We start from the raw sequence: 19,239 nt of genomic DNA, 5'->3' as shown, positions 1-19,239 counted from the left end.
TATTACATATTAGTATACAGCTCTATCTGCGAATGTTACAGATTACAGGTATTTACTGTTAACACCAACGCATCTTGGCAAAATAAAGGAAAAGGCGGGAATTACACTGCAGCCGGTACATTACTGTAAATTCAAATAATACAGTAAAATACCTACAGTAGTTTACTGGCGAAGCTGATACTGCCAGTATATTACTGCAAATTTACTGTGAAAAGTTTTACAGTGTACAAATCCGATCAGGTGTGGAAAACCAAAACCGCAGACTGATCTCATGAAGTGGCGTATGTATGACACGTCAATTCGTATGCCATTATTGACCTGTTATGAAGATGCATACCCGCTTTTTAGCGTGTTTATCAACGCCGTTTGGCCTCCATTGACTTACACTACCTTGAGATTGCGTGTGAATTAACACCGTAGCGAGTAGTATGAAAGGGCGAAAATCCGTGTAGTGAGATTGGTTGGGGGGGGAGGATGGATAAAACACAGGACTTTCACCCAGGAGACCCAGGAGATTGTGTCCCGCGTGTTACGTTTCCTTCGTGTCCTAAACTCAACCATCGCTTTCTTCTTTTATTAAATTCAACCCCCTTCTTCTTTTCCTTACCCAACCCGTCCGCTGTATACGGCACTCAAAATGCTTATAGATAACAAGCCACTTGGCTTTAGAAAGTGGCGTGTATGTTTATGTGCGCTGTATAAAGCGTAGACATACATGTGGATAGCTCAAAATGCTTACAGATAACACGCCACTTGGCTTTAGAAAGTGGCGTGTATGTTTACGTGCACTGTATACAGCGTAGACATACATGTGGATAGCTCAAAATGCGTACAGATAACACGCCACTTGGCTTAAGAAAGTGGCGTGTATGTTTACGTGCACTGTATACAGCGTAGACATACATGTGGATAGCTCAAAATGCGTACAGATAACACGCCACTTGGCTTAAGAAAGTCGGTGTGTATGTTTACGCGAAGTCATGATGTCATATTGGAAATCGACAACATGAAGAGAAACAGAAATACCAAAAACATCCCAGAGAAAAACTACATGATTACATATATAAAACGTGACGCGTCAGGTTTTAAGTTTAAAGAACTGATAAATGTTTTAGAAATCAAAGCATACACGGCGAGGCTGAATATTGATTATATACTGTGAACATTTTTGCAGAACCAAACCTGTTTGTAAACCACATTTGAAAACCAGTGAAAGTTGAACACAACACATCAACTGAGAAGACAGTGTTAGTAAAAAAAAAAATGAAACTGAAGTGCTGATTATGAGTAGGGTTGGGCATCGTTTTGATTTTAACAAACAATCCTAATTATGAGTCTCGTAAAGTCCCTTTAAAAATCAGTATTAGCTTTAATCACCAAAGTGTTTGTTATGCAAAATAGTTTTGAATTTCAAATCATGATGTCACTCCATTGCTCCCCAGTTGTCCAATCACAGGCGCATGATGTCATCAAGGCCATCAGGTTCGGCGCTCGTGACCCCGACACCCGTGGTCAGCCATCGCTGGACACGGGGAGACGTAGCTGCAAGAGAGGAATTATCTTTTATTGTTATATGCTGTAATTCACAACAAATACTGCTGTATTCCAAATACTATATATTAAAACTTTCATATTTCACATGGCCACTAGAGGTCACTGTCAGATAAACATAAACATTGGTCATTTTAGGCAGTTTAACAAACAAACTTACAACGCTCATTTTCCGAGGAATGTCCTTCCCCGAAAAACGCCACATAAGTCGTTTTGTTCCAGCATCATTCTGACCAATATTTAGGTTTCTAGTGGTGGCGCCATCTAGTGGCCATAGTAGTTCTTTGTTTTATAGTTCAGAAAGTAAGGCTCATAGAAGGAAATTCAACGTTAAACATCAGCACAAACACTTTAAAGCAAATGTGTACTTCAGTGTGTGGTGTCAAACTGTGGGATTCACTTGAGAATGATTTCAAGGTTAATATAAATTTCTTTCAGTTCATAAAAATATGACAATATGAAGTTGTCTTCTCTCTCTCTCTCTTTTCTATGTAAAATTAACTGTTAGCTGACCGACAGTATATCTATTTCTGTTTGTTGTATCTGAGAAAGGGGCTTGGAAAATAAGATTTTGTCTTCATCCAGCTGCTTGTGAATATGTAGTGTTATATAGCAAATCATTTGTAGTTCGATTATAAAATTTGTCTAACCAACCTGGGACCGTTTCACAACGTTAACAAGGTGTTTAAAACCTTGACATTTACATTCTCTGGTTTAGATATGAGGACGTATTTCTTGCCACCACTAGAGGCGCTAATTTATGAAACGCTCCTCTGGGTCGTATTGGGGGGGTGGGGGGGGGGGACAAAGGGCTGATATTGTTGTATGGTTTTGGAGGACTTATAGCATTTTCCTGAAGATGAAAGTCTCTATAGGCTTCATTCTTTTAATGATCACTTTAGCACAATTAATCTAACAGTTTAGATTATTGTTGTTGTTGTTGTTGTGAATGTAAAACAGCTGTTCTCACCTGCAGCCTGTTGTTGTCTTTGTTGGTCCTGACTCCTCTGCCTTCCCGCTGCAGAGATCGACAGCGCCGCCATCTTACATACACTGATTCTCTCCTTGTTGCCTCCGGCTCCGCTACCAGTGCTCCTGATTGGCCGGTCGCTGCTGCTGATGACCCTCCCCCCCGTGCTATTGGTCCTCCCTGACCCAGAGGAGGGGCTGATCCTTCCACCACCAGCTCTGCTGCTAATTCGGTCGCCGCTACCTGCATTGCTAAGCTTAGACCCGCTCCCAGTGCTGCTAACGCGACTCCCACCAGCTGCTGAACTGCTCTGCCACCCACCATTACCCATATTTATTCTCCCCCCGGGGCTTGGGGCTCTTTGGCGGCTGGTTGTCCCTCCTCCAGAACTCCTACGTCCGCTCGCTGAGCTGTAAACAGGCTTTGATTCGCCACTGCCAGTGCTAGCAAATCTTCCAGATGAGCTGCCAGTTCTTTGGTTCCCGGATGAGCTGCTGAGTTTGCTACCGCTACCTGAGCTACTTAACCTACCACCACTTCCTAAACTGCTGCTGCGCCGAACAACCCCACCCGAACTGAGCCTGCCACCACTTCCAGCACTACTGAGTCTTTGTCCACTACTTGTGTAGCTACTTGGTGGACTGATGAATTGGCTGTATTTGCTGACCCTGTCTGTGTTACTAGCACTACTCAAACGTCCAGTACTCCCACCATAGACTCTCCACTCTCCACTATCTTCACTGCCAAACCTCCGTGCTCTTAGTGCTCCTGGTTGGCTTGTTGCTAGTTGCATGGCCACTGACGGGCTTTCTTCACTGCCTGCATTATATAAGCTATCGCTGCCAGCCGCTCTGCTCATACGTCCCGTACTCCCCCCATAGACTCTCCACTCTCCACTCCCACTGCTGCCAAATCTCCTTGTTTCTGGTGGGCTTGTTGGTAGCTGTGTGGTCATTGACTGGCTTTCTCTGCTCTCTGCGTTGGGTAAGCTATCACTGCGTTTAAAACTGCTGCTGTAAATCATCCACTCTCCGCTACCAAACCTTCTAATCGCTGATGGGCTTGCTGCAGGGAGCATGTTCACTGACTGACTTTCTTCACTCCCTGTTCTTGACAAGCTGTTCTTCCGTCCAAGACTGCCTCCATAAACCAGCCACTCTCCACCCCCTCTACTGCCAAATCTCCCTGTTTCTTGTGGACTTGTTAAAGAGTTTGTTGCCACTGATGTGCCTTCCTCTTTTCCTTTAGTTGGTAAGCTAGCGCCACCATCCAGGCTGCTCTCAATTCCAATACTTCCGCCATAAACCACCCCCTCCCCACTTCCTCTTCTGCCAAATCTCCCTGTTTCTGGTCGGCTTGTTGCTCCCGACAGGCTTTCTTGGCTCCCTGTGCTGGATAAGATCCTACTTGTACGTCCCAGACCGCTGCCGTAAACTAGCCAGTCTCCACTGCCACGCCTGAATGTTCCCTGTTCCCCTGATGTATTAGCTTCTGCATTTCCACTGACTGTACCTGATGAATTAGCAGCTGTCTCACCAAAACAAGCTCCCAGATCACTAGCCATACCGCTCAAGGTAGTTCCTCCATTGGCAGGGACACTTCCAAAGCTAGCTGACTTAACAAACACCCTTTCACTATTACCTGGCTTGTTTGCAACCATCCGATCACTATTTTTATTTCCCCTCACCTCACAATCTATACTGGAAGTCTGATTTTGTTCTTCCGAGCCATACTTCCCTCCTAGACTGCCAACTAGATTCTGAACTCCAAGAGCGCTGCTCAGCTGAAGGCCGATCCCTCGACTGGTTGGGCCAGAGTTGATGATTGTATCTCTACTTCCTTCGTTACCTTCAAGTGATCCAATACACAAACTGTTCCCATCTCTCACTGAAATGCTAACTTTTCTATTTATGTCCACTTCCGGAGAAGCTTGATCTCCACTAGATGACAGGGACTGACCTTCCTCTTTTGTCGAGAGAATGTATTTCTCGAGCGGTCTCACATGCACATTTGCCTCAGTTAGATTCAGGCATACTTCCTCGTCTTCTTCATCATTTGGACTCAGACACCCCTTAGCATCAACTGGACTAAAACATGTGTCAGAGTCATGTGGGCTGAGAAACACTGCCGAGTCATTTGGAGGAAAAAGAGAACCAGGACTTATAACATGCTCTTCTGGATCAACTGGGACAAATACTTGATCTGCCATGCTCATTAACACCTCTGTGTCATCTGGGCTCAGACAGTTTTCTGGACTCGAGCATGTGAGTGGTTTTGTAGGGATCACAAATGTGTGAACTTCACTTGGACTCTGAATCATTGCATAGTCAGATGCACTCAAAGCCATACCAGTTTCTGTTAGACTTTTTGACTTTGTGGTACTCAACGATGCTTCTTGACCAGCTGGATTAACAATCTCATTGTCCATCTCAGTAGGGTCCACCTTACCGTTGTTATCATGAAAATCATCGATAGCCTTCCCTTTGTTCATTTCTACTTCCACTTTCTCCAAAATCTCTGTACTTGCAGTTTTACTTTCAAGGTTGTCATTGCTCTTTGGGCTACTGTCGGCAACAGTTCCAATACCAGATCCTAAATCTGCATCCTTCATGACTTTGTTTTTTCCCCTATTGGATGCATTGGACAATGTACCTACTACTTCTTCTCCCTTCTTTTCTTCTCTTTCTATGTCCTTGTGATGGATTAGGGTCAATTCACCAAAGTCGTTAACCTGAGCCTTCTCAGACCTAAGAAGGTGAGATCCATAAACAATGGATGCTGTAACGGCAACTTCCCCTTCATCCGAGACAGATTCTGCTGGAGTCTCCAAACTCAAAGACCCAACATCTGCAGTATCCTGGGCCTTGCAATCCATGTGAGCTGAAATCACAGTTTCTGTCTCTTTCTTTACCTCTGCAGCAGTTTGTTTGCTGGGATCAGTTTCGGTTGCTTGTGTTACAAAATGTGATCCTTGCTTTATTTCTGGTTCTGCCGAAAGAATGATTTTGGTGATCCCTGTTTCAATGTTTGTCTCTGTTTTAGTAGCCTGTAAACTAGCTTTCATGGTGATTAGTTTAAAAGTAAAACTTTCTGGTTTTGACTGAACCGAAGCACTCTTTGCAGATTGTGTGTCAGAAACCAATTTGGGGATTCTTTGTGCAGTATTAATCTCCAGTTTAGAAGCTTTCACAACAGCTTCTTCACCAGAGACCTTACCCTGAGTCTCCTCAGACTTAAGAATTTGGCATCCAGAGACGATGGATGCAGTAACAGCAACTTCCCCTTTATCTCCGTCAGTTTCTGCTGGAGTCTTCAAACTCAAAGACACAACCTGTGCAGGATTCTGGTTCTTAGCCTGGATGGAGCCCACAGGGTAATCCATTTGAGTCTCTTTTTTTACATCTGCAGCAGTATGTTTTCTGGGATCAGTTGTCATGGTATGTGTTAAATGATGTGATCCTTGGTTTGCTTCTGGTTCTGCAGTAAGAATGTTTTTGGTGATTTCTGTTTGAATGTTTGTCCCTGTTTTAGTATCCTGCAACCCAGCTTCTGTGGTAGTTTGTTTGGAAGTAAAACGTTTTGATTTTGCTTGAACAATAGCACTCTTTGCAGATTGTGTGTTAGGAACCAGCGTCTTGATTGCTTGTGCAGTATTTATCTCCAATTTAGAAGCCTTGGCAACTGGTCCTTCGTCTAAACTAACGTTTGAGTTCTGCAGATCACAATCTCTAGTGTGGACTTTATCCTCCACAGGGCTGCTCTGATTGTCGATTGTCATGTATTCCCTCCCAGTCTTTTCGGAAAGAGCTCCCGTTCTCTGGTTTTCAGACTTATGAAATGAATCTGTCAGATTTGAGGAGTTTATTGGTTTCACTGGTGGGTTGTTTGAATGTTTGCTGTGGACATTGATTGGATGAACTGTGGTCACTGTTTCTGAGAGTGGGGCAACTACAGGTCTGATGTGGCCTTGAGGGAAGGTCTGAACCCCAACCAAACTAAAATTTCTTCTCTTAACACTGATTCTTTTGTTCGCTGTGATGTTTCTTCTGAAGGCAGAGGAGCTAGTTGTAGCACAGAAAGAGTCAGAGTGAAGACTTGAGACCCTGTGAACACATAAAGGAAATATAAAGACAAGAAGAACAGATCTGAAATTATTGTTCATGGCGCAAAGGTACGAAAAAAGCAACACCGACAAAAACTAATTGCTACAGTTAAATTTATGGCTCCTGTAATTCCTGAATTATTGAAAATCTGAGAATTTTCCTGGAAAGGCTTATGTCATTTGGTGCTAAGTATAGGAAACCAGATACAGACAGTACATATAAGTACCCAATCATTTATAAGAAGTATATGTGGTTGTTGTTTTCCAGACAAAACTCATTGAAATAACTTTAAAACCACCTAAATATTCATGTATTTGTTTGAAATCTGTGCACTTAAATAGAGTTAAAGTCAAACTAAGCAGAAAGACAGATTTAACTTATAGAGTTGAAGTCAAAGACATCTCGTATTATGATCATCTTGTACCGCTGCAGGCTCAGTCCATCCAGCAGCCTCCTGTAGTCCAGGATCTCGGCCTCCAGTCGGCTCTTGACATTCAGCAGGATCTGATTGTCGGCAGCCTGCTGCGTTGCGGTCTGCAGCGCTGAGTCCAAGTCTCTGCACAGACTGTCGGCTCTTTGCTGCAGGACAGCCAGCTGCTGCAGGAAGGACTCGGTCTGTTCCCGACCAGAGGCCTCCAACGCCATGTTCTACACAGACAGATACAACGCTGATGTTAGTGTTGTGTTAGTCTCGCATTGCCAGACCTTCCTCCCCAGCGCTGCGGAGGAAGGTCTGACTAGTTCACACAGCATTCCTGGAATGGGAGAAAAACAGACTCTGGTTTATTGGTATTTCTTTAAACCAATCACAATCGTCCTGGGCGGTGCTAAGCACCGAACGGAGCAACGGTGCCGCTGCAAAATAGCCTTGGGAAGGAACTTGTTTTGGTGGAACGTGTATGTTCAGAGGACAGATAGTCTAGCTAGCTGTCTGGATTCACCCTGCAGTGATCTGAGGAGCAGTTAACCATAGTCCTCACAAATCCACCGGAGGTTAGAACGGCAACACAAAGAAAGAGTGTCGGCACCGCCGCAATCCCAGAAGTGGAACGTCGTGGATATAGACTAGTCTTGTGTAGATTGTAGCCTGGATATGAAAATCCTTTTAAACAACTGGCCTAACTGGCCTACGGATGAAATAAAAACTTTTGGCTATTTCTAACCCATGCAAAGTCATGCGTTCAATTGATTTGCACTGCCCCCTTCTTAAAAAAGGTGCAATAAGCGATGCTGCGCAAAGATTGTTGATATTTCTGAAAAGTTTAGCCAGCGGTGGTTTTTTTTGCTGCCTCCAGCTTCTTTTAAAACTAAATGTGTCTTCTGGCAAACAGCCACATGCCTAGAATCAAAACAACACACCTTCCACGTTCTGAGTGTGTGTCGCGTTAGGTCATGGCAGTTTCCTGCGCCGTCGCTATGACGACCAGCCACACTCGCCTCACGCATGAGGCGGTACTAAATCTGCAATGGAAAAAGGAGGACGGGGCACCGTGAGTCAAGCTGATCCGATCCGAGCTGGTATTAGCAGTGGGTATTAAGCACCATTAGTCTCTGGGGGAAACAAACAATATAGCTGAGGATCTGGGGAGAGACTTCCTCTTCAGTGTGCCCTGACAACGTTTACAATCGGAATAGAAATTTGACACACAAACATAACTATACTGAACAAAATTATAAACGCAACTCACATTTTGCATGAGCTGAACTCAAAGATCTAAGACTTTTTCTATGTACACAAAAGGCCTATTTCTCTCAAATATTGTTCACAAATCTGTCTAAATCTGTGTTACTGAGCACTTCTCCTTTGCCGAGATAATCCATCCACCTCACAGGTGTGGCATATCAATATGCTGATTAGACAGCAGGATTACTGACTAAGGTGTGCCTTAAGCTGGCCACAATAAAAGGCCACTCTAAAATGTGCAGTTTTACAGTATTGGGAAAAACTCAATATTTGAGAGAAATAGGTCTTTTGTGTACATAGAAAAAGTCTTAGATCTTTGAGTTCAGCTCATGAGAATGGGGGCAAAAACAAAAGCATTGCGGTTATGATTTTGTTCAGCATATATTCCCAGAACAAAGCAAGTATGAATCAGGGATTGCAGGAGAGGGAACAACTGGACCATAATGATGTTATTCCTTCAAAGCATCACTGTGAGCAGGGTTTGAATCTGCGCGGGGAAACCCCATTGGATTTCAAGTCCAACGCCTTAACCACTCGGCCATCACACCTCTCTGCAGAGTCTTAGTCTGTGTGGCATCTCGTCTCGTTGGCTCCAACCTCCGTCTCCCCTCTAAAGGGCTGCCAAAAAGAGCAGAAATGTGCAATGTGATATACAAGTATAGATAGGACAAAAAAAAGAGGTTTTTCACTGTTTTAAACGTTTTTGTCACTTATTTCAACCTTTTTATTGCTTTTTTGAAGTTCTTGTCACTTTTCCGGCATTTATTTGGGATTTTTTAACGTTTTTGTTGCTGCTTTTGACATTTTTGTCGTTTTCTTTCAATGTTTTTGGTGCTTTTTTCCCTGATGTTTTTGGCGCTTCTTCTTCTGATGTTTTTTTTTTTACTTTTCTTTACTCGCGGTTGCATCAAGTCTGGTGAAAAATTTCACGTATTTTAAGGGTTTCGGGAATAGAAGCGCAAAATGGCTCGCAGCCCCCTAGAAAGTTAAGAAAATTGAGCCCCTGCAGTGCGTTTAACGTAGACTCACGAAACTTGGTACACATATGTAACATGTCAAGATGTACAAAAAACGTCATTAGAGCCATACCCTAAACCCAACAGGAAGTCCGGCATTTTGATTTCAAAGTTCGAAATTAGTGCGATTTTGGCCATTTCCACATGTCGTACTTTAACGAACTCCTCCTAGAGATTTCATCCGATCAACTTCAAACTCAGTCTGTGCCATCTTCAGACGTTAAAGATGAAAAGTTGTTAAAAGAAAAACTTTTCGTCATAGGGCGTGGCCGTGGCGGGGCGGCCATTTTGTGCGTTTCGCCGCCGAAACAGGAAGTGGGTGTAACTCGAGTGTACGTTGTCCGATTACCTCGAAACTTTTCAGGATTCATAAGAGTCCAACCCTGAGGACAAATAAAGGCCGATATTTACTTAAAGTCATAGCGCCCCCTAGTGGCAACAGGAAGTAGGCCTAAAAGTCAAGGTGCTATACTTTAACGAACTCCTCCTAGAGATTTCATCCGATGGACTTCAAACTTGGTCTGTACCATCTCAACACCTTAACGATGAAAAGTTATTAAAATAAAAACTTTTCGTCAGACGGTGTGGGCGTGGCGTGGCGGCCATTTTGAGTGTTTAGCGATGAAGAAAGAAGTTGTTGTAACTTGAGTGTACATTGTCGTATCTGCCCAAAATTTCTCACGATTGACAAGGGTCCAGGCCTGAGGACACCTACAGGCCAAAATTGACTTTTGGTCATAGCGCCACCCACTGGCAACATGAAATGCGCCTTATATGACAAACATCATCCGATTTGCATGAAACTTAGAATGTGTGGTCTACGTGTGATACTGAGCCGGCCCCTATAATATGACCACGCCCACTTACTCAGGCCACGCCCCCTTTCATAACATTTGAACCGTTTAAGGTAGAGTCTTGTGTGAGGTGTCATTGAACTCAGCAGAGAGTTCCTTCTTTATTGGTGATGGTTTGGCCCGCCCCCTATGCATAAGCCACGCCCCCTTTCATAACATTTGAACCGTTTAAGGTATACCCTTGTGTGAGGTATCATTGAACTCAGCAGAGACTTCCTTCTTCATTGGTGATGGTTTGGCCCGCCCCCTATGTTCAAGCCACCCCCTTTTATTACTAATGGCCCGATTGATGTAAACACTTGTGTGAGGTATCATTGAACTCAGCAGAGACTTCCTTCTTCATTGGTGATGGTTTGGCCCGCCCTCTATGTTGAAGCCACGCCCCCTTTAATAAATGCTGACCCATCTAAGGTAGAGTCTTGTGTGAGGTATCATTATACTCAGCAGAGACTTCCTTCTTCATTGGTGATTGTTTGACCTGCCCCCTATGCATTAGCCACGCCCCTTTTCACAGATAATGAACCGTATGACTTAGAGTCTTGTGTGAGGTATCTTTTCGAACGGCGGAGTTCCCTTTTCATTGGTGACAATTTGCGCGTCTGAGCCGCGCAAATGCACGTGCTCGCGAAGGAGCGGAGTCCGCCCGGTAACCCGGCAGCGGCCCGGGGGGGCCGATCCATCGCTGCTCGCAGCTTTAATTGTTTCTTTTCCCGTCAAATGAATCGCCTTTTGTGTGGGGGCTTAACATATTCCAAAACTCACCAAATTTGGCGGTCGCATCAAGTCTGGTGAAAATTTACGTATTTTATGGGTTTTCGAGAGCCGCACGAAAATGGCTCGCTAAGCGCCCCTAGAAAGTTAAGAAAATTGAGCCCCCTGCAGTCGTTTAACGTAGACTCCACGAAACTTGGTACACATATGTAACATGTCAAGATGTAGAAAGAACTTCATTAGAGCCATACCCTAAACCCAACAGGAAGTCCGCCATTTTGATTTCAAAGTTCGAAATTAGTGCGATTTTGGCCATTTCCACGTCGCATTACCAACGATCCTCCTAGAGATTTCATCCGATCAACTTCAAACTCGGTCTGTGCCATCTTAAGATGTTAAAGATGAAAAGTTGTTAAAAGAAAAACTTTTCGTCATAGGGCGTGACCGTGGCGGGGCAGCCATTTTGTGCGTTTCGCCGCCGAAACAGGAAGTGGGTGTAACTCGAGTGTACATTGTCCGATTACCTCGAAACTTTTCAGGATTCATAAGAGTCCAACCCTGAGGACAAATAAAGGCCGATATTTACTTAAAGTCATAGCACCCCTAGTGGCAACAGGAAGTAGGCCTAAAAGTCAAGGTGCTATACTTTAACGAACTTCTCCTACAGATTTCATCCGATGGACTTCAAACTTGGTCTGTACCATCCCAACACCTTAACGATGAAAAGTTATTAAAAGAAAAACTTTTCGTCAGACGGTGTGGGCGTGGCGGCCATTTTGAGTGTTTAGCGATGAACAAAGAAGTTGTTGTAACTTGAGTGTACGTTGTCGTATCTGCCTGAAATTTCTCACGATGGACAAGGGTCCAGGCCTGAGGACAACTACAAGCCAAAATTGACTTTTGGTCATAGCGCCGCCCCCCCTGGCCACAGGAAATGCGCCTTATATGACAAACATCATCCGATTTACATGAAACTTATAATATGTGGTCTACATGTGATACTGAGCCCGCCCCTATAATATGACCACGCCCACTTACTCAGGCCACGCCCCCTTTCATAACATTTGAACCGTTTAAGGTATACCCTTGTGTGAGGTATCAATGAACTCAGCAGAGACTTCCTTCTTCATTGGTGATGGTTTGGCCCGTCCCCTATGTTTAAGCCACGCCCCCTTTCTTAAAATTTGAACCGTTTAAGGTAGAGTCTTATGTGAGGTATCATTGAACTCAGAACAGACTTACTTTTTAATTGGTGATGGTTTGACCCGCCCCCTACGCTTTTGCCACGCCCCTTTTCACAGCTAATGAACCGTATGACGTAGAGTCTTGTGTGAGCTATCGTTGAACTCGGCAGGGAGTTCCCTTTTCATTGTTGACGATTTCCGGCATCTGAGTGCCGCACGAATGCACGGTCGCAAGGAGCGGCGTCCGCCGTTAACCCTGACGCGCGCAGAGGCGCGAGGGCCCGTCCAACGCTGCTCGCAGCTTTAATTTATTATTGGTATAGTCTGTTATCTTACCAGAGCCTGCATATGTGTCAGCTCTTCTTCCAGACTCGCTGCTGTTCTCCTCCGCTCCACCAGCTCGGACTCCGCTGCAGGGTCAAAGGTCGCCTCCGGAGACCTCAACATGGACACCTGAACACAACACACCAGATGAAATGCTGTAACAACCCACAAGTAAAGTGAGAACTGTGGTTAAAGGTCCCATTTTCTGCTCATTTCCAGGTTCATTCTTGTATTTTGCACTTCTACTAGAACATGTTTACATGCTTCAATGTAAAAAAAAAAACTCATTATTTTTCTCAAACTGTCTGTCTGGATATAGCTGTTTGAAACACCACTCTCCGCGTCTGTCTCTTTAAACCTCATGTTGTCAAATTTGACGCGTTTAAAAAAAACAATGATATCACAAAATATGGGACGTTGAAATAAACGCCGAAAATATAATAAAAAAAACTTTGCAAAACATGAGAAAACATTGGGAAAAGCAACAAGAAGGATGAAAAAAATGGCAAAAACACCTGAAGAAAGCATGAAAAACGTTGGAAAAAGCAACAAAACGCCGGAAAAAGCAATAAAAATCATGACAAAAGTGACCAAAACGTTGGGGAAAAAAAACACGAAAAGTAAAAATAAAAAATAAAAAAAAGACTAAAACATTGAGAGATAGGGAAAACAAAAGCGTTTTCTTCATGGTTGACAGGAATTAAACACAAGGGATAAGCCCCCCTCCTGAAACAGCCCAGTCTGCTCTATTTGGTCAGTGTTTCCAGGTCTCTGCACCGTCACTGCAGCCGGGGAATGACTGTCACGGCACTGTAGTGGCACTTTCTACCAAAATATCTTATAGTTGTGACATTACAACCCAGCCTGTTCTCATGAACTAGTTGTTCAAAAAGCTACAAAAAGTTAAGCACTGTAATTCGTAGGCATTCCACGTTTGTTTTGTTGCTGTATTCACCACATTGATGGCCGCTGGGTAAGAAGGGAGGATGTCGGTGATGATTTCAAAATAAGAGCGTGCTGGAGATGTTTGTGTACCTGGGTGTTGAACAGGAAGTGGTTCTCGTCGAGCAGCGTCCCACTCGTCTGTCTCAGGATGTCCAGCTGCCGGATCAGATCTGATGACTCGGCGCTCTGCATCGCTACGGCGACGCCCCCTGACGTCTGCGCCAGGAGACCCTGCGTGTCCTGGAGACAAGACGCGACAGCGCAGATGCAGTTAGTTCATTTGAATAATCCAGGTGAGCATTTTAGGGTTATATACCCGCAGAGTGTAGAAATAATTTTTCTTCTCTTCATTTTTTACTTTTTTTGCTTTTTTTGTACGTTTTTGTCGTAATTATAGATAGAATGCAACTTTATGGGGCGTCAGCATTGGCTTCACTTTTCAGAACTGGATCCCGTGTAGCTTTTGTCTGTCTTAAATCAAAGCTACTCTTCCTGGGGTCTTTATTATTTCATAAGAATATTACATAAATTGGAATACAGCCATGACATACAGTAACATTCACACTCACAGTACATAAAAAGAACATAGTATTAATAACAAGTATTCTTTAGTACCCTACCCCATTTCTTGTGTAAATAAATAATAAATACAATTTTAACTTTTTATGAAAACCTATTTTTAACAGTCTATCGTTATACCTGTTGTATCTACAGCTTATTGTACCTGTTGGTGTTGTATCTACAGCTGCACCAGATGTTGTGATATTGTACCTGTTGCTGTTGTATCTACAGCTGCACCAGATGTTGTGTTATTGTACCTGTTGGTGTTGTATCTACAGCTGCACCAGATGTTGTGTTATTGTACCTGTTGGTGTTGTATCTACAGCTGCACCAGATGTTGTGTTATTGTACCTGTTGGTGTTGTATCTGTAGCTGCACCAGATGTTGTGTTATTGTACCTGTTGGTGTTGTATCTGCAGCTGCACCAGATGTTGTGTTATTATACCTGTTGGTGTTGTATCTGCAGCTGCACCAGATGTTGTGTTATTGTACCTGTTGGTGTTGTATATGCAGTTGCACCAGATGTTGTGTTATTGTACCTGTTGGTGTTGTATCTGCAGCTGCACCAGTTGTTGTTCTTGATCGCTGATGAGGCTCTGGAGCTCCGGCAGTGTTTGGATCTTCAGATCCTCGTCCAGACACCTCAGATCGCTCAGCTCCGCCTCCACACGACCACGCTGCTCACGCTGCTTCTCACACCTGTTCACACGGCAGAGGATCATGGGATATACGTCTACATGTGGATTATGCAGAGCATGCGTGCGTGCGTGCGTGCGCGTGCGGCGCGCATTGTAGGTGTTTCTGGATCTACCTGATGTTGAAGTCGTGAATGGTGAGCTCTGCACCGAGCAGCTGCAGCTTCACCTGAGCCTGGGCCGAGAGAGCTGCACCGATCTGAAAAAAAAAAAAAAAAAAAAAAAAAAAAAAAAAGAGAGAGAGAGAGAGAGTGAACACTTTAGAGGTTGCATAAGAAGTAGAAAGATGTATTTTTATGCTTTGGCAACATTGTTATTGAAACTTTCATGCCAATAAAGGCCCTTTGAATTAAATTGAAGAGAGAGAGAGAGAGAGAGAGAGAGAGAGAGAGAGAGAGAGAGAGAGAGAGAGAGAAGGAGTTATGACTTGGGACTTGTTTGTCTTGACATAAAACCTGTTCATGCTAGGACAAACTTAACATCATGGTATGTATTTAATAATGTAAAACACAATGTGTTTAGCATTTGTAATTTTATACTGATGTTTTATATAAACAACACACCTAACATCCTGTACGTTATGGCTACAGGTGTGTATAAAACAGGTTTGCAGGAAAAAGGCAACTGGACAATAGTTACATTCTCCTGCAAATAGATACTGTGAGCAGGGTTTGAACCTGCACAGGGAAACCCAACGCCTTAAGCACTCAGCCATCACAGCTCTCTGGAGTCTTTCACGGAGGTAGGTAGGTAGGTAGGTATGTAGGTAATGTATTCAGATACTTTACTGCAGTATAAATGTGTTTGTAGTAAAATGTTCCCTGTCAGCCTAAAGAGAAGCAAAAGTGTGTGTGTGTGTGTGTGTGTGTGTGTGTGTGTGTGTGTGTGTGTGTGTGTGTGTGTGTTGTGCGTGCGTGCATGCATGCGTGTGTGTGTGTGTTTGTGTGTGTGTGTGTGAGTGTGGGTGTGTGTGTGTGTGTGTGTGTGTGTGTGTGTGTGTGCGTGCGTGTGCGTGCATGCATGCGTGTGTGTGTTTGTGTGTGTGTGTGTGTGGGTGTGTGTGTGTGTGTGTGTGTGTGTGTTTGTCTGTGTGTGTGTGTGCGTGCATGCACGCCCAACGTTGATAAAAGGCGACAAAATCGGCCAACAAAGCATCAACAAAGCGACCAAACTGTTGAAAATGTGACAAAACCGTTGAAGAAAGCTTGAAAAACATACAAAAAGTTACAAAAATGTTGAAAAAGGTGACAAGAAGCCAAAAAAAGGATCAAAAACATTGAAGAAAGCTTGAAATACATACAATAAAAAGCGACAAAAAATGTTGAAGAAAGATTCTAAAATCTTGAAAAGTGGGTCAAGATAGACTTCAGAGGTTAAAGGTCCCATGGCATGAAAATTTCACTTTATGAGGTTTTTTAACATTAATATGCGTTACCCCAGCCTGCCTATGGTCCCCCAGTGGCTAGAGATGGTGATAGGTGTAAACCGAGCCCTGGGTATCCTGCTCTGCCTTTGAGAAAATGAAACCTCAGATGAGCCGTTCTGGAATCTTCTCTTTATGAGGTCATAAGGGGAAAGGTTACCTCCCCTTTCTCTGCTTTGCCCACCCAGAGAATTTGGCCCACCCATGAGAGAGAGACATCATGGCTTTCAAACGAGCAAAGTGGCAGTTGGTCAAGGCCATACCCCCACCCTCCACCTTGCCCCCCCCCCTCTCTCCTCCTCAATAGCTAGAGACACAAAAATGGTACATCCTAAGGAAAGCTCATTGTGGGACTGGCTCTAGTGGCTGTAATTCTGCACCAAGGCTGAATTTCGGGAAAGAGACTTCAGATACAGTATTAGGGGACCACTAAGGTCTATATAAAAGAGACTTCAGATACAGTATTAGGGGACCACTAAGGTCTATATAAAAGAGACTTCAGATACAGTATTAGGGGACCACTAAGGTCTATATAAAAGAGACTTCAGATACAGTATTAGGGGACCACTAAGGTCTATATAAAAGCATCCAAAGAGCACCATGTCATGGAACCTTTAAAACTTCCAGGTGAGTTTCTCATGCTTATGATCGGGACATTTATTGGAATATGTTAAATGTCAAGTCAGTCCCAACCTTTAGAAGCAGGTTCTGACTCAGCACTCTTCTTTTGTTTGTCTGAAGATAATCCGTCATTATGAAATGATCTGTTGTGTTTCCTGGACGTGTTGAAGGTCAGGTTTGGATCTCGTCTCTACCTGTCTAACCTTTAAACACACAGACGCTTCACTTCCTGACGAGTCACAACTGGCCGAGACGCTGCACCAGTGTGACATCATCAGTTCACCTGCACAGCTCCTCTGCCTTTACTTGGTCTTTATCTGGCTTTCATTTGGCCTTTATTTTTTGTTCCTAATCTGGCCCTAATTTGGTCCTTTATCCGCCCCTGGTTTCACCTTTACTTTTCTTTTATTTGGCCTCTATATTAGGCCTTCATGATTTGTCTTTTATCATGCTTTAATTATGCCTTTATCAGGTTTTTATTTGGCCTTTATCATGCTGTAATTTGGCCTTTACCAGGCTTTTATTTGAAAAATTATCTGTGTCCGTGCCCGTGTGTGTGCAGTGTTTTGGGCGACTCACCAGTTCCTGCAGCAGGGACACCGTCTTCAGGTGCCCGTCCAGCTGTCTCCGCTCTCGGGGACACTTCCTGTCCAGCTCCTCCTGGATCTCATGCTCCAGCCTCTGATTGGCCGCCTCCAGACACTGGACCTGCATCCACCAATCACAGGTCAGAATCAGAAAGGAGTTTATTGCCTCAGCAAGTTACACCTGCGTGGAATTTGTGAAAATCTATACAGCTGTTCGACATCATATCATCATACAGAGATAGTAGTATACAGCTGTTAAACATATCATCATACAGAGATAGTAGTATACAGCTGTTAGACATCATATCATCATACAGAGATAGTAGTATACAGCTTTAAAACATCATATCATCATACAGAGATAGTAGTATACAGCTATCAAACATTATATCATCATACAGAGATAGTAGTATACAGCTGTAAAACATCATATCGTCTACGTATATAGGGATAATAGTATACAGCTGTTAAAACATAATAACACATATGATACACTGGTATCTGATCGGTACTGAGTATCGGCCAATGTGTAAGTTCAGGTATTTGACCCGGGAAGCAAAAAATGGTATAAGTACATCTCTAAAAAAAAAATAAAAAAACATGCAAATACTTCCCCAATACACACTGTCAGTGTCCTTTGAGTATTTCTTTCAGTCCATGCCAAACTGTATATGAAAATCTGCTACTTTTGTGCTCTTCACTTAACACTTTCTTTATACCTCTCATGGAAACAGACAAGCTTTATAAACAGTCTATTTTTTTTTAAATACATGAAAGTAAATATGATTTAAGTTTACTATTTAAAAACCAAACAAAGAAATTAAAAGGAGCATTTTTATTGTTGGGGTCAAATTATGGAAGAATTCCTTTCCAATCATGCACAGCATATCTAATGTTATATATACGGTTTATGGTTGGATTATAAAATTGACCAGCGCTGGAAGAAGTATTCAGATCCTTTACTGCAGTAAAAGTACTAATATCACACTGTAAAAAATACTTTGTTACAAGTTACAGTTTTTTTTTCAATTGCTAAACGACAGTGGGCACAACTGAAAACACATGTGCAATACTCTAACTACAGTCTGAAATGAAATGTAGCGGAGTAGAAGTAGAAAGTGGCATTAAAAAAGAAAAGACTCAAGTAAAGTACAAGTACCTCAACATTTGGTACTGAAGTAACAGTACTGGAGTAAATGTACTCAGTAACATTTCCCCCTCATGCGTCTCCTACCTGCTGCAGGTACGAGGCCAGTCTCCGGTTGAGTTGCTGCATGTTGAGCTTCTCTCGGGACAAACAGAAGCTCCGGCTGTCTTCATCCACATCTGCATCCACATCTGCAGCCGCCGCCGCGCCGTAACGCGCCGACGCTCCCGGTACGCGATAAACCCGATAACCCGCCCAGCTCGCTCTGTTTGCACCGAGAACCTGCCACAGTGACATTTTATCCCTTATGTTTACTTATGTTACTTTTTGTATGTCTGGATATCACATCTGTACTCATCTATCCTCCCTAACACGCACTGCTCCTTTAAAGTACCCTTTATGACGACAAAAAACTATTTGAAATACAGTTATTTTGCTTTAATCTACGGCTGCGTTTCTGATTCGGACCCATCAGCATCTGTCTAAACGTCCCGCTGTGATGTGAAGCCTGCAGGTTTGTTTTCTTCTGTCCCAGTTGTGTCAGGATTTAATCCCCAAAAACCTTTTTAAATGGTGAAAAAAAGAACAGGTTCCAGCAGGAACGGCAGCCCATCCCTTTTTTAGAATAGTTGAATATAAAGTTCATAGCGCAAGTGGAATAAAGAAAAAGAGACAGTCAGGTTTTTACTCGCTCTGCAGATTTTTATGGATCACTGAGTTCTGTATCCTGAGGGCAAAATGATCAAACTGTTTTAAAATGTATGATAGTTTATGTGCACAGGCACGGATGATTCTCCCAATAAATCATCCGTAGTGAAGAAAATACACAGTTACAGTTTTTTTTGGATCGCTAAACAACAGTG

General features: G+C 43.3%; 1 protein-coding gene and 1 non-coding gene across 2 annotated transcripts; both read right to left on the bottom strand.

Annotated features, from left to right (window-relative positions):
• Positions 1–951: 951 nt before the first annotated feature.
• LOC120573884 lies at positions 952–18,916 on the bottom strand. Its single transcript, XM_039823777.1, has 9 exons — positions 18,464–18,916; positions 17,222–17,350; positions 14,715–14,797; positions 14,443–14,602; positions 13,433–13,582; positions 12,410–12,526; positions 7,049–7,272; positions 2,522–6,624; positions 952–1,542 (listed from the first exon to the last, which is right to left on the bottom strand). The coding sequence occupies exons 1-9, from the start codon at positions 18,671–18,673 to the stop codon at positions 1,451–1,453; spliced, it is 5,268 nt and encodes a 1,755-aa protein (XP_039679711.1). The 5' UTR covers positions 18,674–18,916; the 3' UTR covers positions 952–1,450.
• Positions 8,775–8,856, bottom strand: trnas-uga. Its single transcript has one exon. It is a non-coding gene; the product is annotated as a tRNA-Ser (tRNA).
• Positions 18,917–19,239: the final 323 nt, after the last annotated feature.

This window comes from Perca fluviatilis, chromosome 15, assembly GCF_010015445.1.
Source record: "Perca fluviatilis chromosome 15, GENO_Pfluv_1.0, whole genome shotgun sequence".
Taxonomy (NCBI): Eukaryota; Metazoa; Chordata; class Actinopteri; order Perciformes; family Percidae; genus Perca; species Perca fluviatilis.
The sequence above is the reverse complement of the archived record's forward strand: the minus strand, read 5'-3'. Positions and strand labels throughout refer to the sequence as shown.

Excerpts from the sequence above, each read along its gene's own strand:
- LOC120573884 (XM_039823777.1), bottom strand. The coding sequence starts at position 18,673 with ATGTCACTGTGGCAGGTTCTCGGTGCAAACAGAGCGAGCTGGGCGGGT. Across the intron at positions 7,273-12,409 it reads TGACACATATGCAGGCTCTG|AACATGGCGTTGGAGGCCTC; the intron begins GTAAGATAACAG and ends CTGTCTGTGTAG. Across the intron at positions 1,543-2,521 it reads AAGACAACAACAGGCTGCAG|CTACGTCTCCCCGTGTCCAG; the intron begins GTGAGAACAGCT and ends CCTCTCTTGCAG.